At 55.9% G+C, this 23,236-nt stretch overlaps 1 protein-coding gene across 3 annotated transcripts in view; it reads right to left on the bottom strand.

Annotated features, from left to right (window-relative positions):
* Positions 1-22,504: 22,504 nt before the first annotated feature.
* Positions 22,505-23,236, bottom strand: part of PLPP4 (phospholipid phosphatase 4) — a 42,995-nt gene continuing 42,263 nt past the window's right edge. For all 3 annotated transcript variants that reach the window (XM_036307704.1, XM_036307703.1, XM_036307705.1), the window contains one exon: positions 22,505-22,898. In XM_036307704.1, the coding sequence (XP_036163597.1) occupies positions 22,748-22,898 (151 nt within the window). In that variant the 3' untranslated portion in view covers positions 22,505-22,747. The remainder of the gene's footprint in view (positions 22,899-23,236) is intronic.

The raw sequence follows: 23,236 nt of genomic DNA on the forward strand, positions 1-23,236 counted from the left end.
CTGGGGGTCAGAGACAGGTACATTTCCCAACCTTCGTTTCATGGCTGGTTTGTTTGCTTGAAGGTTAAAACATACACATTGGATTCCATCTATGTGACAAGAAATAACCAGGTGATTTAGTCAATTTAATCAACAACTGAGCAAAAGAAGAAAAAATCATTATGTGAGCTCAAAAATTAATGAGTGACATTTTAATTTGCAAATGTTCTCAAATATGTTATTCTTTGCTCTTAGAACAACCCATTGAATGGGTTCAATTGGGATCATTTTATAGACGACGGGCTCAGAACTTAGAGACATGAACTGACTTGAGTTACTAGAGGCCAAGTCGCCACAAGCTCTCCGGTTCCAGACCCAGTGTCCCCTCTACAAAACCAAGCCAGTGCCTGCCGCCGCAGGGCAGGGACCGCCGACTGCCGGCCCAGTGCGGCCTGGGGCTGGCTGACGTGACCAGTGAATGTGGTATTCCTGGGCTAAAAAAACGGTTTTTCTCCTGGCTCAGCCATTTATTAGCTCTTAGACCTTAAAAAAAGTCATCAAAACCTTTTTTCAGTAAGCTTTCAGTGTCTTAAAGTCAGGACAGAAAAGTGAAGTTGGGGCACATCCATTTCTTAACTCGAGTGGTTAGAGGGTCCAGCTTCATCCGTATCACAATGATAACAACTGCCACTTCTTCTGTCCTATGCACCCTCACTGTTCTTACTACTTAACACGTAATAATAACTCATTTCAGCCTCATGACAACCTAAAGTAGGTACTGCTATTGTACCCATTTTACAGATGCTAAAGCAGAGGCATAAGAAGGTTAAATAACTCAGCCACAGCCACACATCTAGTCTGTGAAGGCAGGATTAAAGCAGGTTGCAAGGGAAGCACTGAGCATGATGTTTGACCCAGTGGTGCTGAATCAACTAACCCATTGTTGTTGTTATTATTACTAAATGCAAATTTTACCAACTTATCGGGGGAGGACCTATATGAGTCTCACAGTCAATGCCCAGGGGCACAGAGCTCATTTACCTGGGAAGATAAAAACTTTGGGGGCCCATGAGGGCTGAGCCCCATCCAGCTTGCTCCTGCCTGAGGCCCGTGTGCCACCGCTGGGATAATTCCCGCCTCTGCTCACAGAACCGTGCGGGCAATCAGCTCCTATCAGGCAGTTATTAAGTTATTTTTGTAACAAAATACTGTTTTCCTTTAATTTCCATGCAAATTCGAGGAAGCCCACACAAGTGTGTTTATTTAAAGATGCTCCCGGAGGAATGTAACTTGACCTGTTGAAGGCGCGACAGGACGACACAGAGAGGAGCAGGATGGCGTGGACGTGTCCTGAGCTGCGGGTCAATTCTCCCCCTTTCGGTCCAACAGCAAACCCTGCCCTCACCTGGGCCCAGGACAGAGCGCAGGAGCTCCCGGAGCACGGCCAGGCGTGCGTCCACGGATGCAGCTCCTGCACCGTAACTCCCGGCCCACGTGTGGGAGCACTGGACCAGGGACTGACTGACAACGCACCGCGCGTGCTGCCGTTCTCAGATCCCGACAGGGGCTGGGAAGGCGCCTGGGAGGGAAATGCCCGAACCCAGCACCTACAGGAGCAGCAGGCTGTGGAGGCAGACACTGCGTGGGGCCGGCCGCCGGGCCTGAGCCGGCTGCACACGGACCAGCGGGGGCTGCCCTGAGCCTCCGTGTCTGTTCGAAACAGAAATCACCTTTTTTTTTAGTTCCTGTTCGTTTTGAAACACATGAAATAGAGGTCAGTTGGCAAACTGTAAAATACCATGTGAATTGCCGGACATTTTTCATTCGCTGTCCGCGGAGAGGCAGCGACATGGAGTGTGGAAACGCCGAGGGAGGGTCACGGACACGACGGTAGGAGTTCCGCCGGCCTTTTCCCGGGACCACCGCGCTCTTGCCGGGCTGGTGGTACCACCTACTTAAAATTACATTCAGGCGACTTCATGCAAATTAGAGTCAGGGACGAATGTGTTGAGCAGAAAACAGTGAGATTTCATAGTGACTGTGGAACAGAGCAAAATTGGCAGCGACACCCGAGGGGCTGGGTTAGGCTGCTAGGCGATGGTAATAAAAGCGATCGAATCCCACTGGGTTGTGGAAGAAAAAAACGAACTCTGAATTTCTTAGGAGAGAAGCATGAGTTTCATGACGGCTTTTGGTTAAGGCCTGATCACTGTTGCTGGCCTCATGCTAGTCACGGGCTGCGTGAAGGTCACACTGTCTCCTGCCCTGACTTTCAGGATCGTTCGTTCTACGGGACACGTGCCCAGTTAGCATCTCCTTTGGGGATGAGTAAAAGGGGTGAATTCGTCCGGGCAGGTGGGCGCTGGGGGTTCCGGTTCCTTCTCCTTCTGTGGGAGGTCAGCTGCACTTGGCTGAAATACACGTGGATTAGGACAATGAACATGCGTGTGGAGAAACACAGTCCACGGAGAGGAACGATTTCTCAGCTGCCTCTTGTGACCCACGAGGTCACATCTGGTAGCCAAACTAATGGCTGTTTCAAAGCTTTAAATTGAGAAAAACCCTTCGCAGGTGGAACTCCTGCTACGCACGCTGTGTGCTAAGTGGCCGATGGAACAGCCGGGCCATTGAGAAGCGCCCCTTCCTGGCTGATTTGTACGCAGTGGCCCCGCTCACTTGAAAAGCCTCTTTATTTTCTAAGGAGTAAATCCATGGCAAACGTTTCAATAAACAAAAGAACAAAAAATACGACGGAGGCCAAATCCCACCCCATCCCTCCTCCAGGAGGTTAGAGGATGTATCTCCCCGCAAAGGAACTGAGCTGAGCCTGGCAAACTGTCTTTCTCGTCAAATAAACTCAATGCAATAGAGTTTTCAAAAACCTTGAACAAGCCCGGCTGGTGTGGCTCAGTGGTTGAGCATCGAACTAGGAACCAGGAGGTCAGGGTTCAATTCCCGGTCAGGGCACAGGCCTGGGTTGCAGGCTCGGTCCCCAGTGGGGGGCCTGCAGGAAGCAGCCGGTCCATGATTCTCTCTCATCATTGATGTCTCTGTCTCTCCCTCTCCCTTCCTCTCTGATATCAATAAAAATATATTTTTTAAATCTTGAACACACAGTAAGCATTGTGAGGAGCACCGTGGGAAGTGTTTCAAATAGAACAGTTGAGGGTGTTTCTTAGACTCGCCCTCCTGCAACAGGACAAGTGAGTGACAATAGCTAATCTCGGAGGGTCCTTCCAGCTCTGATAGCCCATGATCCTCTGACCCCTTAGGTTTAGGTCTGTTAGGTGTACGGCCTCCTAAACCCGTGGGATTTAGGGCAAGTTTCACAGACGGAACAGCCCTCATGGGCCAGAGGAGCAAGGGAAATGGATCCCCGACCAGGCGGTACCTGCGGGAGCAGGGAAATGCACGACCCTGTGAGAGGGGTGCTATGGGATGAATTGTGTCCCCCCAGATTCATATGCCGAAGTCCTTCCCCCCAGGACCAGGAACGTGATGCTATTTGGAAACATGGCTGCTGCGGGTGTAATTAGTTAAGGTTATACTAGAGCAACATGACTTGTGTGGAATTTGCACACAGATGCACCCACGGGGACACCTCATGAACACAAAGCAGAGATCGGAGTGGCGGGTCTTCTAGCCAAGTCTCAGCAGCACCCGGCTCGCCTCTGCCTGACGGGCTGGAGGGGGAACCGGGACTCGTGGAGACTCCGATGGGAGCGGAAGTGGGCTCGCGTGTGACCATCTGATAAAGCGGGCACCTTCCGGCCAAGTACAGCCGCGCCAATATCTGGGGCACAGCACCGAGTCAGCTGATTGATCTCTTTAATCCACCGGCTGCAGAACCTCGCCTCCCCCTCACCGCCTCACCTCCGGCCGTGACGCATGTCCTGCCACCAGACGGCCGCCCGCAGGGCTTGTTACTGATGGTGTCATCAGGAACTTACATTGTTATTAAAATTCTTGTGTATCTGTGATGGGTATTTTTCAGGGAGATCTTAATAATTGTGCAACAGGATTTATCTTCTTTAAAACAAAAATCCAGTTTGAAACGGGCTAAAGTCGGCTCCTGAGGTAGAGAATGTGTGTTGTCAGGCAGCGAGTCGCAGCGTCACCAGCATGTTTCTGTTGCATTTTAACATGTTTGAGAGCAGTAGGGAGCTGGAAACCTTTAGAAAATGGTTTCCCTTCTTCTCTCCCTCCCTCCTTTCATTACCTTCTTCCAGAAAAATTCAGTCCAAGAACCAGGGGATCAGATGCCACACAAGCAAGGTGGGGCTGGAATCCACAGTGGCTCACGGGAGGGGCCTTGGGGACCATGAGGTGGTGGCCCCTGGAGGGAGGGAGGTGGCTCCTGGGAGAATGACCAAAGGCAGGAACCAGCCGCTTGGTCACAGACAAGACGCTCTGAGTCTCAGCTTCAATGAGATGAGTGTCTGGCCTGCACACCCCAGCACACATGCACACACAAACACACCGGCATGTACACACGTGCATACATGCACAGACACACAAAACACGCACGCACATGCATGCACACGCACGTGCACGCACCTGCACACACAGAGCCGTTGCACAGCAGCAGATCTTCCTGGTGTGAGCCGAGGTGAAAGATTTGGACCAAAAAATGTTACTAGAATTCAAGACAGTGGTTGGAAACTCTGCTCAATCACAACGTTGCAAAAGTTGGAAGGGAAATAAAGGCCTTGAGATTTCCTTTGAGGTACCGTTTCTGCTGAGGCCACGGGACACCCAGGCGCACTGTTCCTGTAAGAACTGGCAGGTGTGGGAAGAGGCACCAAGGCCTGTTTTCTGCTCTTTGGACTCGGCCGCCAGCCCCTTCCCCAGGAGGCTCATGGGGTCCCAGGAGCATTTCAGGAACCCAGGGGAGAAAGATGTGCTGACTTAACGAACTCAGTCGCAGGCAAACAATGCCCCAGGCACAGGTTTCTCTCTATTTCTTTGGTGTAAGTAAAGAACAAATATGGACTCAGATAAGGAGAGGAGTGGGAGGGGTTACAAAAGAGGGCGGGGCTTCTGCAGGGGGAGGAAGGGATTGCGACCTCTGACCCTGAGATCTACACGTGTCAAAGACCAGCTAGAAAAGGGCTTTCCTCTTTTTTTTTCTTTTTTTTTTTTTTTTTTTTTTTTAACAGAACAGTTTTGGTTTTTTTATTATTGATTTTCAGAGAGGAAGGGAGAGGGAGAGAGATAGAAACATCAATGATTAGGGAGAATCATTGATTAGCTGCCTCCTGCACGCCCCCCACTGGGGGTCAAGCCTGCAACCCAGGCAGGTGTTTTTGACTGGAATTGAACCTGGGACCCTTCAGTCCACACGCTGACGCTCTATCCACTGAGCCACACCAGCCAGGCCAGGGCTTTCCTCTTATGGGGAGGCGTGAACTGCCTGGAAAGAACCAAATGTAGTCCATGACCATGTGGGATTTATTCCAGGGATGCAAGGCTGGTACAATATCCACAAATCAATAAACGTGATACATCACATAAACAAACTGAGAAATAACAAACACATGATTATATCAATTGATGCAGAAAAAGCATTTGACAAAATCCAACACTCTTTCCTGATAAAAGCTCTCAACAAAGTGGGAACAGAGGGGTCATACCTCAACATAATAAAAGCCTTTCCTGACAAACCCACAGCCAACATCATACTCAACGGACAAAAGCTAAAACCATTTCTCATAAGAACAGGAACAAGACAGGGATGTCCCCTCTCACCACTCCTGTTCGTCCGAATACTAGAAGTGCTAGCCATAGTGATCAGACAAGAAGAAGAAATAAAAGGCATCCAAATTGGAAAAGAAGAAGTAAAACTGTCACTATTCACAGATGACATGTTATTGTAATAGAAAACCCTAAAGACTCCATCAAAAAACTAGTAGACTTAATGAATTTTGCAATGTAGAAGGATATAAAATTAATACCCAGAAATCTATTGCATTTTTATACACTAATAATGAACGCTCAGAAAGGGAAACTAAACAAACAACTCCATTTACCATTGCAACCAAAAAGTTAAGCTACTTAGGAATAAACTTAACTAAGGAGGTAAAAGACCTGTACTCAGGAAGCTACAGGACATTGAAAAAAGAGACAGAGGAAGATAGAAACAAGTGGAAGAATATACCGTGTTCATGGATTGGTAGAATCAACATCATTAAACTGTCCATACTACTCAAGGCAAGCCACAGATTCAATGAGATCCCTATTAAAACACCAATGGTATATTTCACAGACCTAGAAAAAATACTCCAAAAATTTATATGGAATTAAAAAAGACCCCAAATAGTAGCAGCAATCTTGACAAAGAAAAACGAAGTTGGAGGAATCACAATTCCAGATTTGAAGTTATACTACAAAGCCACCGTAATCAAAACAGCCTGGTACCGGCACAAGAACTGACATATAGACCAATGGAACAGAACAGAGAACCCAGAAATCGACCCAAGCCATTATGCTCAATTAATATTGGACAAAGGAGGCAAGAGCATACAATGGAGTCAAGACAGTCTCTTCAATAAATGGTGTTGGGAAAACTGGACAGATACATGCAAAAAAATGAAATTGGACCACCAACTTACACCATACACAAAAACAAACAAAATGGATTTAAATGTAAGACATGAAACCACAATAATCCTAGAAGAAACCATTGGCAGCAAAATATCAGACATCTCTCATAGCAATATGCTTATGGACACATCTCCCAGGATAATGGCAATTAAGGAGAAAATAAGCACATGGGACTGCATCAAAATGAAAAGCTTCTGCACAATACAAAGGCTGGCTGCTTGTTGGTTCGGTTCCCTCAGCCGCCCACGCCCGCGGTGTCCCAGCTGTTTGTCCCTCTACGGGTGCTACTCGCCCTCCCAGCTGCAGAAAACCTTTATCCAAAGCCTTTCTCCCCTCCTCAGAGCCCTCCGGGAATTGTGGCAAGGGCTGTGGGAACTGCATAAGGTGAGAAAGTTCCACCAACGGAAGAGACGAGAGAGACAGAACAGCAGGACTCGCTTCACTGAATGTGTGGGCAATGCTCCTCGGTTGGGTTGAACAAATAGCCCTCAGAGAGCAAGTCTGGTCCCAGTGGTGTTCATCCAAAGCCCCAAATACCAGGGCCCAGGGCCCAGTCAGCAAGCAGGTGCCCAACCCTCAGCCTGGGCCAAAGGCAGACGGGACACTTCCCACAGCCCTTCAACACCGTCGAGGGGACGGCACGCCGTTGGCGAAGAATCGTCTGAATCAATCCCAGTGTCAGAGCTGACGTCCACAGCGTCCTCAGGACTCCCTGCTACGGACACCAGTGCCCACAGAGCAAGAGCGGCCGGGGGCTGCTGGGTGAGGAGGCCGGGCTCGCAGCAGCAGCACAGCTACCTGGTGACCATCGTCTGAAGGTGGGAGCCAAAGGCACTGGGAAGCGGGGCCCACCTGTTAGGATCTCTTCTCAGGTGCAGGGCAGACTGCTCACCCGCTGACAAAGCTCCCTCTACCTGGGAGAGGCCCTGGGTGCAGGCACAACAGAGTGGCTTTCCCTGAATCCCTCCCACCGCAGGGCACTGCCCAGGGCTCTCCACGAGGTGGGAGCCAGCACCCACCCTGCCTGCTGGGCTCTGCCTGAGTACAATTTCCCTCCTTTAAATATACACTAGTATATCCAGCTCATTAACCTCCCAGAGGAAAATATGAGGCCATTAAAGGCTAAACAGTCCATTAGTAAGGAAATGTTTTAACTTTAATATAGTGCTTTTTAAGCTCAAGTGTGTGTGTGTGTGTGTGTGTGTGAGAGAGAGAGAGAGAGAGAGAGAGAGAGAGAGAGAGAGAGAGAGAGCTCACTAACACCCTCTAGGTCATTTATTCTCCAGGAACCGGGCCAGGGCGGGAGCTGTCCGAGGCACCCCATGGTCTGTGCTCACTGTTGGTCATTGTAAACACCCGCCGTCATTGTAAACACCTACCCCCCAGGTGCCATCAGAGCACCCTGCCCAGAGCCTCCGGCCCAGAACCCCACAGCACCCAGTTCCAGCCCCAAATCAGCCGAGCCCAGCTGGTGCAACGCGATTGTGCCGACGAGAGAGTGCAGAAAGGGGCCGCTAGTTGGTGACAAGGGAGAAATCGGCTTTGATTTCCTGACTATTACTCAAGGGCCACTCTATTCTATTCCGTCCTTCTCCCGCCCCCGCCCCTGCTGCCCCTCCCCCAGGGTAGGAGACCAGGAGTCCCTGTTACACAGCCCACACAGCTGACCTCACCGGACTCCATCTGGTGGGTTGTACGATGTGCACCTCGTCTTTTCTCCTCCAAATCAGCTCCGCTTCCCCCCCTTCTGGGCCCCACCCCCAACCTGTCAGGGCACACGGGCGGCTCCCCGCTCGTCTGTCCCGTGTGATCAGTTCAACGACAGGCCTGTGCGGAGAAGGGCCCACCAGGAGAGACGAAGGGCCCAGAGTGAGTGGGGAGTTTCCCACGGAGCTCGCGAGGCAGCTGGACTCCCAGGCACATGGCTTTTATTTTTTAAAATGTCTGTGACCAGCGTTCAGTTTAAAGACAAGCACGACATGGCCAGGGTGTCTGTGAACGCATCGCACGACCAGCAATCCCTGATGCAGCCTCTCCCAGCTTCTCGCTAAAACACTACTGAAAACACAGCAATGAACACGCACTGGCAGCCGATTCTTGTAAGGATCTGGGAGAACTTCCACCATCGACAAACCTACAGGGATGAACGGTGCCCACCTTCGGAGCCAGCATATGCCTTGTTGCACTAAGCAGAGGAAGCCTATCAACCTTAAATACAGAGGCAAAAGGCGCTTCCCCCTCCTCTGCTGATGTGGAACTAAGCGTGCGCTGGCGTGTCGGGGGGACTCTGTGACGCTGGGGATGTGCACCATCCGATGCCCCGACAGCAGCCACCCCTGCGCGTGACGGCCGAGCCCGGGAAAGGCGGTCAGCACACGGAGGATTTCACATTTAATGGAAACATAACCAACGGCGAGTTGTTAGATGAGACGAGGAGCGAGTGCAAACCACTGAGCCGGTGCCAGCTTGGCCGCTCGCCGAAGGCCTTACGCTGCCATTACTGCTCCAGACTTACAGAGAGACAGAGGAAGATTATTTTTGTGCTGAGAATTTTTCCAATGCGGACATTTTTAATTTTTGAGAAAAATGGAAGGAAAACCCCCGTGTTAGCTTCTACTTTCTTGCGAAGAAAAATGATGTTAATTGAGCACCCAGAGCAACTAGGAAAGTTAGAGTTTCAAACGCCGACTTCCACGCTTTCCGAGGCCAAGCGTAAAACGCAAGTGCCCTTCCACACGCATCGTTGTAAGTGCGATTTGTTATGGAAAACAAACGGGTGACGCTTTAAAACCAAAGCTTTGTTGTTGGCACAGCAATTTCCCTTAGCACTTCCCCTCAGCAGCTGAAATGGCTCATTGAAATAAAGGAGAGAAAGAAAACATTGTGTCACAAAAAGGAGATTTTAAGAGGATGTGCTGGTGACAAGCCAGAGCCCCTCAGTGGCGGGAGCCAGAGCCCGGGGCACGGCTGGGAGACAGCTCAGGCCGCTGTCGTCACCGTCCACTACTGACCAGCTGCCGCGGGAAGAGGACGTTGGTTCTCCTTCCCCAAGAAGCAGAAATTAGACTGATTTTTTCAAGCTTAAAGGAGACAGATTGGACTTGGTATTTTTAAAATACAAGGAGAAAAAGAGACTGTACCCCTCCCAACTTCCTTCCAAGAACAAGTCACTGGCTACTGTGACCCCGAAATGCCCCTGAAGGATCCAGCCACCCACTGCCAGGGCTGTGTTCTCCCCCTCCCTGGTCCCTCCTCCCTGATCCCCCCTCCCTGGTCCCCCCTCCCTGATCCCCCCTCCCTGATCCCCCCTCCCTGGTCCCCCTTCCCTGATCCCCCCTCCCTGATTCCCCCTCCCTGGTCCCTCCTCCCTGGTCCCCCCTCCCTGGTCCCCCCTCCCTGGTCCCCCCTCCCTGGGTCCCTCCTCCCTGGTCCCCCCTCCCTGGTCCCCCCTCCCTGGGTCCCTCCTCCCTGGCCCCCCCTCCCTGGTTCCCCCTCCCTGGGTCCCTGGCCCTCCTCCCTGGCCCCTCCTCCCTGGTCCCCCCACCCTGGTCCCTCCTCCCTGGGTCCCTGGTCCCTCCTCCCTGGCCCCTCCTCCCTGGTCCCCCTTCCCTGGTCCCCCCTCAACTACCCAGCCCTCCACTCTGCACGACACCAGACTGAGCCTCAGATGGAAACGGGATGATACACACGCACGGAGCACGTTAACCCAGTGGCTCACGAGCTTGTCTCCCCATTAGAATGACCTGAGCACCTTTTTCAATCCCAGTTCCCAGGCTGTTCCCCAGACCAGGTAAAACCAGGGCCCAGGACTCTGCCTGGCTAAGGTGGGGACCAAGGTTGAGACTCAGCACTTACTCCAAGGCCCAGGTCCTCACAGGACGGCCCCACCCTAGTGGGACCCCCTCCCCCACCTTCTGGCCTCCTCCCTGTCGGCTCCCATTCCCCCTCCTGCTGGCCTTCCCGTTCCTCAGGCACCGCCGTCCCTCCTGCCCGGACTCGGACGCATGTGGTTCCATCGGTGGGACACTGCTCCCACCTGACCAAGCCACCTCTCAGCTGCGCCCACTCCTCAGACCTGGTCTTGGTGAGGTCTCTTCAGTCCTCTGTCCACCGGGCTACCCCCCTCCTTACCTGGTCTCCCAGCTCAGAAAGCCCTGGCCTCGTGGTGTTGATATAAACCAGGGTTGGGCAAGTCCTTCATCAACGACTGAATCCCCCTGGAAGCTGTAAGCTCGCAGAGGTTGGGGGGGGGGGCGGGAGGGGGCAGCCAATCCTGCTTTGTTCACCCCAAGTCTCCAGCTCCTTGTACACGCTGACATGTGGTAGATGAATGAATGAATAAATGAATATATGAGGCTGTGGTGTAATTTCTGCATACTTCAACATGACGTAATTCTTACTGAACAATTCTGCGTTCGGACATCTTTTGTTCTAACTCAGTTCTGCCATTACCCGCCCCCCACCCCCAGGTGGCTGCCCTCTCGCTGGGCTCAGCACCTCCACCTGGACTCCACACTGCAGAGGGCGATGAGTTCAGCCCTCGAGTCGGCTGACCTGGGTCTTGTCAGGACTTGGCTGCTTTTTAGTAAACGGTGAGGACAGGCAGCTGCGGATCGTCTCTGAGTTCATCGCCTCACACGCATGGAGGAGGAGGACATTCCCATTCACCCCAGGGGGTCACCAAGATGAGGGCAACTCGCTGAGCACAGCACGCAGCACTAGTGATGCTGAGACTAACGGTATTTTCCTGTCCCTCCCTCGTCAGAATCCGTCACGCTCTGCCCTCCAAGACCCGAAGGAAACCTAACTCTCGTCAAGGAGAACCAGCTCACCATGGTCTCTGCTCCCACCTTGCAGCCTCGATTGAAACACCAGAACCAGAGGACGAGACGCTGCTCCAATGGCAGCCAATGCCGCCCCTTATCACAGCCTCCCCCCACTGTCGCCCCCCCAACACCCGTCCTTCTTCAGCTCAAAGTCTGGTGTCTGGGTGAAGCCGCCTGGTCCCCTGACCTGAGACCCAGGCCGCCAGGAGCAGTGGCCACGCCCTCATGTCCTGGTCTCAGGCCACGTGTCTCCCGCCCGACTGCAGGGTCCCGAGGCCGAGGGCCCTCGCTGCCACATTTGTACCCACAGATTCTTGTGGAACTTGCATGTGGGGCAGCTGATCCGTGTGTGGACGTCACAAACCCCCTGGTCCCGGGGCAGATGGGGCAGGAGAGTCACGCTCCTCCCTGAGTTATTTAATCATCTTTTCTGGAGTGGGACCCTGTCGGGAGGCGCGGCTGGCGCTGCGGTGCCCCGTGCACAGGTGTGCCAGGCTCAGGCCCAGGTGGGGGCCGGAGGGCTGAGACTCGCTGTCTCCGATCCGAGTCCTGGAGAAACGGCACGAGGCCTGTGCCTTCCCGGCCTGGCCCACCGCACACCCCACTGGCTGGGAACCACTGCAGAGCCAGGGCCCCTGGGAATCACAGTCCCTCCCACATCACTCTGAACACGCCCCTCTGCTGAGAACCAAGTGGGAAAGCCTCCCCGTCAGAGCCAGGTCCCCTGAAAGGCCTCTGGGGGGCGGGGAAACAGCAATTTCAGAGCCTTCCCTTACACAGTCAGGTGACGCCGTGTCAGCCCGCCCCAGCCGGCACCGAAGAGAAAGACATGACTTTTCGGGCCCAGACCTCAGCGGTGGGGCCTCGGCCGCCCTGTGCCTGCCTCCTGGCGGGCTCAGCGGTGGCCGCACCCACAGGAGCCCCGATTCACGGTCTGTTGCTTGGCTTTGCTGTCCTGAGAGCATAATCCCGCATCGTAAACCTCCCTGCAGACGCCAGCGATGGCATCGTGAGATTCATCACGGCTCAGTCATGGAAGCCGCGGAGCTGAACACAGGCCCTGCTCTAAGGCAGTCACTCCGCCCCGCCCATCACCTCATCAGGGAGGGAGGACCAGCCAGGTCGCCAGCATCCGCATTGGCATTTCCTTGGTACTCACTGTCCTGGGTCGGAGGTCAGGGGGCCTCTCGGTCCGCGGCATTCGGGCCGCAGCAAGGCCTCCGAGCTCTTCCATCTCAGCCCCGGCCGGGCCTTGGCAGGGTGTCCCGGATGCCTGGCCCGGGTGCCGGCGGTGCAGGAGGCGGCTCTGGGTCGGGGCTGCCCTCTGGCTTCCAGACGAGCGCTGGCCTCAGCGTCACAGGGGGCCTGGCTAACAGGAGGCTGCGCTGCCACCACAGCGTGTCTGACTTAGTGGCCGGAGCGCTTCTCAGCTGAGACAAGGCACCTCCTACCGCTTCCAGGTGATCCTGCAGCCGCTGCCCTTCCCTGACAACCACCTGTGGGCGCGGCTTCGCAACCCTGACTGGGCCTGTAGACACAGTAACTCCCCACCCCCCACCCCCCGCCCCCGTGCCTGACCTAATTGGGGCTCAAGGAGACACCTGGTTTAAACCAGCCCCCCGGAACAGGGACCGGCACCCCTCTTTACAAATAAAGACACAGAGAAGCACAACGAACAACGAATGGCTCCTCGGACAGTGTTCATATCCTGTCACCACCAGCCAGGCCCAGCCACGGGCCGTGGTCAGCTCCTCCTGGGCCTTCCCGGGCATCCCGCCCCCCCCCCCCCGACATTTGTAACAACCACTTCCTTGGCTTTCTTTTTAGTTTTTTCACCCAAGTGTGTATCCCTAGACACCGGTTTCATCCTGCCATTTAAGTTATTGGATGCATCTTTTCAATCTCGTCATCTCCAGAGTGTTCTCCACCCCTTTCACTTTCTGTTCATTTACGCTGGAAACACCTGTGTCCTCGGTCTGTGGGGCTGCCCGTGGTCTGGCTTCGTCGATCAGACACTCATCGTGCCAGTCAGTCTGTCCTTCTGTTCCGTCTGTCCTCCTCCCTGCGTTTCCTGCAATGGCAGCGGAGCCTCAGGCTTGGCCAGACTCCAGCTTGAGGGCCCTGGCAGGACGACAAGCATCCGTGTTCCGTGTTCTTTCCTTGGGAGGCATGTCTGGTTGCCTCTCCTGTGATGTGAGCAGCTCCTAACTAACCCATAAGCCTGGATCTGCCACTTCACTGGGGACCTCAAAAGGGTGATGTTCTGCCGAAACCGGTGTGGCTCAGTGGATAGAGCGTCGGCCTGAGGATTGAAGGGTCCCAGGTTCGATTCCGGTCAAGGGCATGTACCTGGGTTGCGGGCACATCCCCAGTAGGAGATGTGCAGGAGTCAGCTGATCGATGTTTCTCTCTCATCGATGTTTCTATCTCTCTCCCTTCCACTCTGTAATAAATCAATAAAATATATTTTTTAATAAAAGGGTGATGTTCTCACTCCTGTTTTGCTTTTCATCAGAGATGCTTCCCCTCATCCACTCAACGACTCGAATCAGGCGTGTGAGTCAGCAAACTGTCTGCCCGAGGCCTGCGTCCCATGTCACCCTGCTGACAGGATGATCGTGCATCTGTGAATGGTTGGGGAAGAGCAAACAGCAGTAACATATTATGAAAAAGTAAATGAAACCCCAGTCTCAACGTCCACACAAAACTGTGCTGACACAGCCCTCCGCCCCTGGGGTCCTGTCTGCGGGTGGTGTGGAGCAGCGGGGATGCATGGCCTGCAAAGTCTTGGGGATTTGCTACCTAGTCCTTCACAGAAAAAGTCCGCAGACCCCTGAATGTCAACCTACGCCCATCACTCTCCCAGGAGAAACTCCTGCTTCACATTTTAGAAGAAAATAAACATTTTAAGACGCTCAGCTGTGGCCAGAGAAAACGACATCCCGCACCTAAACATATCAGCAGGATGTCAGGGGACAGGGAAGCTGTAATGGAGTCATTAAAGTTGCAGCATAAGAAATAAAATTCTCAATAGAAATTTTTTAAGCTCATGAAATTTAAGGGAAACAGAGAATTTAAGACCTTGTTCATTATTTGATTTCATAAAACTGCCTGGTGTGAAAGCAATTACTATTCTAAACGTGTCAGCAGAGAAATGTTCACTCGCTGCTCCCAGATTCGGGGGAGAGGAGAGCAGACATCTGCTGGTCGTGCCTTCAGTCTCTGAGAGATCCAAGCAAGCATCTTCTGGACATTTTATTGATTTAGAGAGAGGGGGAGGGAGAGTGGGAGGGAAAAGGAGTGAGAGAGAGAAACATTACTGCATCTTCTGGACATTTTATTGATTTAGAGAGAGTGGGAGGGACAAGGAGAGAGAGAGAAACATGACTGATGAGAGTCATGGATCGGCTGCCTCCTGCACACCCCGCATGAGGAATTGAGCCTGCAACCTGGTCATGTGTCCTGATTGGGAATCGAACTGTGACCTCGTGGTTCATGGGCTGACCCTCAACCACTGAGCCACACCAGCTGGGCTAGAGCAGAAAAGACCTTAGTTGTCTGCCTGACCCTGCTCGGCTTCCCCCAGGAGCAAAGTTCAAAGTCCTGCTTGCATATTGACAGCCTGCGCATGAATAGTCTGCGTGTCATAAAACAAGGGAAGACACGTCTGGGTGGCCGCAGTCACTGGAGAGAGCCAGTCATATAACATCTAATACTGAACTGTGTCCCAAGTGACACTAAACTTCTAAAGCTCTGTCAGTAAAGACGACGGCAAACCGTCCAATAAAGCCACTCACCGAGCAAATCAGGACAGAAATGGGAACGCCGGCATTTGACGTTTCAGAGAGAAAGAGCACAGCTCAGAGAGCACGGTGTGACTCTATTCCGGGTCTGCTGCCCCGAGAAGTGCTTGAGACGGGTCCACTCACCCCCACGCTTCCTGCCGGCCCGCGTGGCGCCGTGGTTGTGTCGATCCCGACGCAGCAGGAGGTCACGGTTCGATTCCCGGCCTTGCTCCTGGGCGGACGGCTGGAGGGCGACGGCTCTGATGGTGTCAGGAGACCTGGGTTCTGGGCCCGGTGACCTGAGCAATAAACTCACCTCTCGGGAATCAGGTAACTTCCGTCAATAAAGGCGTGGATCAACTCCAGGACCCTCACAGCCCCCAAATCTATGACCCCAAGCAGGGGATCAGGCAATGTCTGCGAACAATGGTAGGACAACGGAAAAGTCCTTAATGTTTCACCCAAATTTTCCTTCTCATAATCAGCCACTGATTTCGCCCGTCAGACTTGTTGTACACGAAGTCGCTCCCGTTTGCCTACCATCTGATGTGCTGACACCTAATTAACTAAACATTTCCCCCCCAAAATCCTCAGGGACCAGCTGACAGGCTCTGCAAGGAGGGCTGAAGGCTGGGCTCGCCGGGAGAGACGAGAAGAGCTGCTCACCCGTGGCCACGAGAAAAATAAACACGATAAACCTTCCAGGGAGTGAGGTGCCGTTTCCTGTCCAGCTTCTCTGTGATGTGAGGCCGGGTCTCCCCCTGGTCCCCATCCCACACCCACAGCGAGTGCGCGCCGAGGAGCTCGCGCCCACACGCAAGCCCTGGGGCTCCCGGGAGGTGCAGGCAGGAGTGCAGAGGGAGGCTACTGGATGGCACTGGCTGTTCTCTGTTCCTGTGGGAAATTACGCCGTTATCTCTTCTTCTGTGGGTGCCCCATTCGGTAACGATGACTTCACAGAGCCCCTCTCCCCGCCTCAGTCGCCCTGTCCCAGGATGCAGGTGCCAGAGCAGGGGCAGAAGGAAACTGCCAGCGGGGCTTCTCGTGGGGCTTAGGGGCTTAGAGTTTGCTTAGTTAGTTTCATAAAACTGCGATCAAGTCGAATCTAAGCCTGGGAGCTCCCCACCTCCTGGGGGCGGGTGGGGGGGTCATTCAGGAAACTGCCACCACTCTCGTGGGAAACTGGCCCGTCGTCGTGGTGACACGATTCGCAAGAGGCACTGGCTGTTCTATTGTCGCTTGTGATACTGACGTGCATTCACCCAGGTTCTCCTTGTTCCTGCGGGAAACAAGCCACCGAGACTGCATTCCCCTCAGGGCACCCCAGAGTAACAGCGGGTTTAAGCGTGTGCGCATCCATGTACATACAGCAGGTTTAAGCGTGTGTGTCCATGTACATACAGTGGGTTTAAGCGTGTGCGCATCCATGTACATACAGTGGGTTTAAGCGTGTGTGTCCATGTACATTCAGTGGGTTTAAGCGTGTGCGCATCCATGTACATACAGTGGGTTTAAGCGTGTGTGCGTCCATGTACATACAGTGGGTTTAAGCGTGTGCGCATCCATGTACATACAGTGGGTTTAAGCGTGTGTGTCCATGTACATTCAGTGGGTTTAAGCGTGTGCGCATCCATGTACATACAGTGGGTTTAAGCGTGTGCGCGTCCATGTACATGCAGTGGGTTTAAGCATGTGCATGTCCATGTACATACAGTAGGTTTAAGCGTGTGCACGTCCATGTACATGCAGTGGGTGTAAGCGTGTGCATGTCCATGTACGTACAGTGGATTTAAGCATGTGCGAGTCCATGTGTTTGGAGGGAGTGGACGGCCATCTCCCTACATTTTCCAAAGTGACATTATGGGGCCAACAACAGGTGGAACTGGCTGGAAGCACCAGATGGAATGGCAGCCGCAGCCCCACTGTGCGCACTCGGGCTGCAGGGCCGTGGTTCCACCAGCAGGCGGGGTGCTCTGCCTCCAGCCTGCACCACCCAGTGGAGGAACCACCGGGACGACGAGGAGACAGGACAACCACACACGCTCCTCTCCACAGGCTCTGAGCGTCAGTGGGGAGTGGAGGGCCATGGGCTCAGGGACCCAAGGGGACCAGGAGCAATTGAAACTCAAAAAATGCAAGAGCCCTGGCCAGTGTGGCTCAGTGGTTGAGCATCGTGCTGTGCACCAAAAGGTCACTGGTTCGATTCCCGGTGGGGGCACAGGCCCAGGTTGTGGGCTTGATGCCCTGTAGGGGGTGCAGGAGGCGGCCGATCATGATTCTCTCATCAGTGAGGTTTCTCTCCCCCTCCTTTCTTCTCCCTAAAATCGGTGAAGACGTATTAACAATTATTCTGGATGCTTGGAAGTGGCCACGTTTTCTCTACTGACTCTTCACAGTGAAACCACTTGTGGCTCATGAGGCAAGTTTCCAACGGGAATGTGGAAAGGCTGTTACTCTGTTTTACGTAAAGGCCGGGGGTCACCATTTCTCAGTTTGTTAATTATGTTGGGGCCTCTCCCACGTGTCCTATGACTCTGGCTGTTAAACAGCTGGAGAGACTGTCCTGAAAGCCACGTAAGAGGCCACGGACGGCAACCCCTTCTCTCAGCTCCGAGTCGCTCCCTGTCGGTAGGATCCCTCTGAGACCCGCCCCCACCGGGTGGGACATCACCGGATGGAAGCGTCTGGAATGGCGTTTTCAAGGCAAAGTGGCCGGGGCTCAGCCAGCAGGTGGCCGTCACGTGGAAGAGACAGACTTGGCGCAGGGCACAGCCCCGGCTGCCCGGGCGTCGTTTTAACCCCACCCTCTGCTTCATGACTTCCCACCCCACGTCTACTCCAGCTGCTCACCCCTCAGTGGCCTGATTTCAGACACAAGGGCGGTGAGTGTGAGGGAGCAAACACTCTGGCCAGACCCCAAGCCTCACCCTCACTGCCTCACGAGCCTGAAGAAAGCCAGTGTGTGTTACCCCAAAATCATGTGTCACCCCAAATATGGCCCAGAGGCAATCAAGCAGCAGCAGATACCTCCACCCCAAAGCTGTGCTCGCCCCCTACTTGCTTAAAGCCAGACATAAATTACCCCACCTTCACGGACCAGCCAACGAGCGTCCAGCACTCTACACCCATCTTTTAGTGTGTGTGAGCGGGGAGGCAGGAGTCTGCAGGTGTTTGTAAAGACTTCAAAGGTCTTTCTTAGGAAAATGAAGAAATGACAGAGTGTGAAGATACTGTAAAATGAAAGGTCTTTCTGAGGGAAATGACAAAGTCTGAGAGGTTCCTCTCTGGTCCCAGGGTGCGAAACAGCACCCCCACTTACAGAGATGGTTCTCCCTACAGCGTAGGGGAGGCTGATCGAGTTCCACTCCCACCACGCCCCTCAGCACAGCACAGCCAGTGACGCGACGAGAGAGACAGACACTCGTGGACGCACACGGAGGAGCAGAGGCGTGCGGCCGGGGACGGAAATGAGCGCTGAAGTCACAGACAGGGACACAGACACGCGGGAGACGCCCTGGAGGGAGGACCGAGGACCCCGAGAAGCTCCCGAGAGCCAGGACGCACCGGTGCCGAACTGCCAACCAAACATCCTGTCGTGCCCCACACGTGACTGGGTCTCAGGCGGCAGCTGCCCCCCAGGCACCTGGCGGAAAGGAGCGCGCTAACGGGTAGATCATGGAAACCTGCTTCGAGGCTCGGCCACTTAGACGCAGTGCGTTTGCTCTCGCTGCCCAGTGACTGTGCTCCCTCCCTGCCCCCCGCCCCCCGCCCCCCCTTCCTGGCACCTGCCTCTCGCTCCCAGGCCGGCAGCTCCTGAAAAGCCTCGGAAATCCCAGGATATGAACCATATCCCAGGAGGGTGGATGGGCACCTGATTCAGGAATTAGTTTGATGGTCAGCACCGAGGTCACGAAGAGAAGACTGTGGCTAAGTTGGCTGGTTTGCTTTCTTTAAGGTAAGTAACGCCTCGAGGTACCTGGGTTTGGCTCACATGCTGTTATTTTTGCTTCTCTCCCTGCAGCCGAATGAAACAGCTTAGGGCCTTTGATGCACTTTCACAGCAAGGATGTCCTGGCCTCTAAGAAGGAAGGACAGCCTTTTTGTGACCAGGACACGACGGAGTCACTGAACGACGCGGGACCAGGAATTCTCTTGCTTTACATGTCGCTCGAGCAGGAGCCTGAACCTGGTGAGCCAACCCTGCAGGGATAATGGTGAGAAAAAATGATGACCCGTCATTAATTCAGCGGCGAACCAGGCTCACTGCCCCCGGCTCCGGGCCAGGCTGAAGGAGCCGGAGGGTGGCTCTGGGAGGCAGAGAGGGGAGAAACGCATGCATTTGCTGGGCTGCAGACAGGGTGTGGCAACCACGCAAGTGCTGTCCCACCATTTGGGGCTGGAAGTCCGAGACCCAGGGCTCCGCAGGGCTGGGTCCTCCAGAGGCCTCCGGGGAGGGTCTGCTCCAGCCTCGCTCCTGGGCTTGCGGACGCCCGTCCTCACGGGCTCGCCCCTCTGTGAGCGTCTCTCTCCAACGACCCCCTCATCGGGGACACCAGGTACGCTGGGTTAGGACTCACCCAGTGACGTCCCATCCTAGGAACCGAGGGTCAGGACCTTAAAATATAAGCTTTAAGGAGCACAATTCGCCCCGTGAGGATATGTGAATTCCATACCTGTGACATGAAGGAACTTAGTAGGAGAAGATGAGAGACAAACCTTTGGCCCTGGCCAGTTTGGCTCAGTGGATTGAGCGTCGGCCTGTGAACTGAAGGGTCCCGGGTTCGATTCTGGTCAAAGGCACATGCCTGGGTTGCAGGCTTAATCCCCAGTAAGGGGCGTGCAGGAGGCAGCCGATCAGTGATTCCCTCTCATCATTGATGTTTCTCTCTCCTTCTCCTTTCCTCTCTGAAATCAACAAAGATATTTATATATTAAAGTGCCACATTTATAAACAAAACAAAACCTTTGTGGGACCCTCACATTGTGGGGAGGGCGTCTGAGCTGAGACCTGGAGAGAGACCCCAGGTTCATGGAGCTGAGCAGGCAGCTGCTGGTGCGGAGGGTCCTGGGGAGAGAGGGGAGAGTGGGGGGAGGGCCACAGGCAGGGAGAGCCATGGGTGAGGAGAGGGGGGAGGGGGAGGGCCCTGGGGTGTGGAGGGCCATGGGAGGGGGACCACAGGTGGGGAGGGCCACGGGGGGGGGGAGGGAGGGACATGGGTGAGGAGAGGGGGAGGGCCCTGGGGTGTGGAGGGCCATGGGAGGGGGACCACAGGTGGGGAGGGCCACGGGGGGGGGCCATGGGTGAGGAGAGGGGGCGGGCCCTGGGGTGTGGAGGGCCATGGGAGGGGGACCACAGGTGGGGAGGGCCACGGGGGGGGAGGGCCATGGGTGAGGAGAGGGGGCGGGCCCTGGGGTGTGGAGGGCCATGGGAGGGGGGCCACAGGTGGGGAGGGCCACGGGGGGGGGAGGGAGGGACATGGGTGAGGAGAGGGGGGAAGGGGAGGGCCCTGGGGTGTGGAGGGCCATGGGAGGGGGGCCACAGGTGGGGAGGGCCACCACAGGTGGGGAGGGCCACGGGGGGGGGGAGGGAGGGACATGGGTGAGGAGAGGGGGAGGGCCCTGGGGTGTGGAGGGCCATGGGAGGGGGACCACAGGTGGGGAGGGCCACGGGGGGGGGGAGGGCCATGGGTGAGGAGAGGGGGCGGGCCCTGGGGTGTGGAGGGCCATGGGAGGGGGACCACAGGTGGGGAGGGCCACGGGGGGGGAGGGCCATGGGTGAGGAGAGGGGGTGGGCCCTGGGGTGTGGAGGGCCATGGGAGGGGGGCCACAGGTGGGGAGGGCCACGGGGGGGGGGGCATGGGCGCAGAAGCAACCATGCAGCGTTAGAGGATCAGAGAGGAGGCACCGTGAGCAAAGGGGAGAGGCTCCAGGAGACCCACACGGTGGATGTCGGGGAGACGGATCTCAAAACAGACAGAGGTGGAAAACAGGAGGCCACGTGGTGTGTGATTGTTTTCAGGACATTTTGGAAAAGGTGAAACTTGAACAACCAACGGAAGGAGAGGAGCGAAGGAAACGTCTGGATGAGGAAGCAGCCTGTGGACCGCAGGGTCATGGGTTCAATTCCTGAGGGGAGACGGATGAGGGAGCAGGCGGACATGTGGCAGGAGGCGTCACACAGTGGGTGACACGGGGGCCACAGTGAGGGGGGCCGCTCGGCCGAGGGGGCCCCAGGTGGGGGTGGCGTGTGAGGCGTATCTGAAGGCAGGACCTAGAGAGTGACTCATGTTCCAACGATGGGGTCGCTGATGGGGAGGAGCCCGTGGCGGTCCCACTGCACACAGCGAGCCGACGGAAATCTCAACCACAAGTGAGCGAGCGAGCACTCGCCGTGGAGACGCCTCCCTCCCTAGGAGAGGTCACCCTCTGACCAGCCTCCTCCACATCCTGTCCCTCGGGGACCACGGAGGCCGAGGCAGGGCTCCCGGCCACAGGGGATGAGGGTCCCCTGGAGTGAGGGCTCACGGTTCCCACTCGCTGTCCCGGAATCTGACTCAGGAGCCGCAGGAGGCAGGGAGGACGGCCATCAGACCAACAAGAAAACCACCTGCACCCGAGAGCAAGGGCCAGGGGCCGGGGGCCGGGAACCAGGGGCCGGGGGCCGGGAACCAGGGGCCGGGGGCCGGGAACCAGGGGCCAGGGGCCGGGAACCAGGGGCCAGCGGCCGGGGGCCGGGGGCCGGGAACCAGGGGCCGGGGGCCGGGAACCAGGGGCCGGGGGCCGGGAACCAGGGGCCGGGGGCTGGGAACCAGGGGCCGGGAACCAGGGGCCGGGAACCAGGGGCCAGGGGCCGGGGGCCGGGAACCAGGGACCGGGGGCCGGGGGCCCGGGGACCAGGGGAGGGCAGGGCCTGTCCACACAGCCCACAGTGAGCCTGGGCTGAGCCGGCTCTGCCTCCACCTGTAGCTCTGAGCCTGAAGGCCTCTGCGCTGGTCCCCACACACGGAGCCACTTCCGATGCCACGGGCTCAGGCCGCCTGCTGAGGACGCTGTGGGGTCAGTGGGTCTTCAGGAGACGGGCTCGGCCCTGGGGCCACGACGCAAGGCTGAGCGTGAGGCCACAGCACCACTCCCCACCCCCTCGCCTGGGAAACCCGCGCACCTGCCACGACCCCGCCTCCTGTCTTCCACGTGGGAGGTTTATTATGTTTCACAACCACGAAAACACAGGGAGTGGCTGCAACAGCGAACCTTCCGGCAGCAGAACTGACCGCGCTGCACCCCCCACCCCAGCCTTGTCCCCGTCCCCGTCCCCCTCCTGGGTGGTCCCATGTCCTTCCTCTGCGAATCCAAGTAAGTGGAAGGTCGACAGCTGAAGTGGCGGGAGCTGACGGCAACACGGAGGCAGGAGGACTGAGGAACACGGGTGGGAACACGGCAGGAACCTCGCGTGTGACGACGTCGGTGGGAGAGGTGCCAGCTCACGTCCACCTCCTGAGCCCTGGTCACACGGGGCCCTCGGTGGCGCCCTCCGGGGGCAGGCTGGGTGCGCTGTCAGCTGCCGGCACCTCCTCCTTCTTCAGCGAGGCCGGCACCCGGAGGCTGACGTAGGGTGTGTGACAAGCTGTGTTGGCCAGAGGCGGGTAGTGCTGCCGGTAGCAGATGTAGGCGAACAGGAGGCCGATGACGCCGCCCACGAACGAGTCTAGGCAGGAGAGAGCACATGCGTGAGGGTGACGATGGTGAGCCCCTCAGATGGGGCCACGTGTGTCTCCCGGGGGCACGTGCTCCAGGAGCCGCTTGCTGGCTGGGCCCCGACAGCCTCCAGGGAGAGAAACTGCACCAGAGGAATAACCTGGAGGCTCTGCAAACTGTCCTAGACCTTAAACATCCCTTCAGAATGTGTCCTGGAGCCCGGCCGGCGTTGCTCAGTGGTTGAGCATTGGCCCGTGAACCAGGAGGTCAGGGTTCGATTCCCGGTCAGGGCACAGGCCCAGGTCATGGGCTTGATCCCCAGCGTGGGGTGTGCAGGAGGCAGCGATC

Source organism: Myotis myotis, unplaced genomic scaffold (genome assembly GCF_014108235.1).
Source record: "Myotis myotis isolate mMyoMyo1 unplaced genomic scaffold, mMyoMyo1.p scaffold_m19_p_49, whole genome shotgun sequence".
Lineage (NCBI taxonomy): Eukaryota > Metazoa > Chordata > Mammalia > Chiroptera > Vespertilionidae > Myotis > Myotis myotis.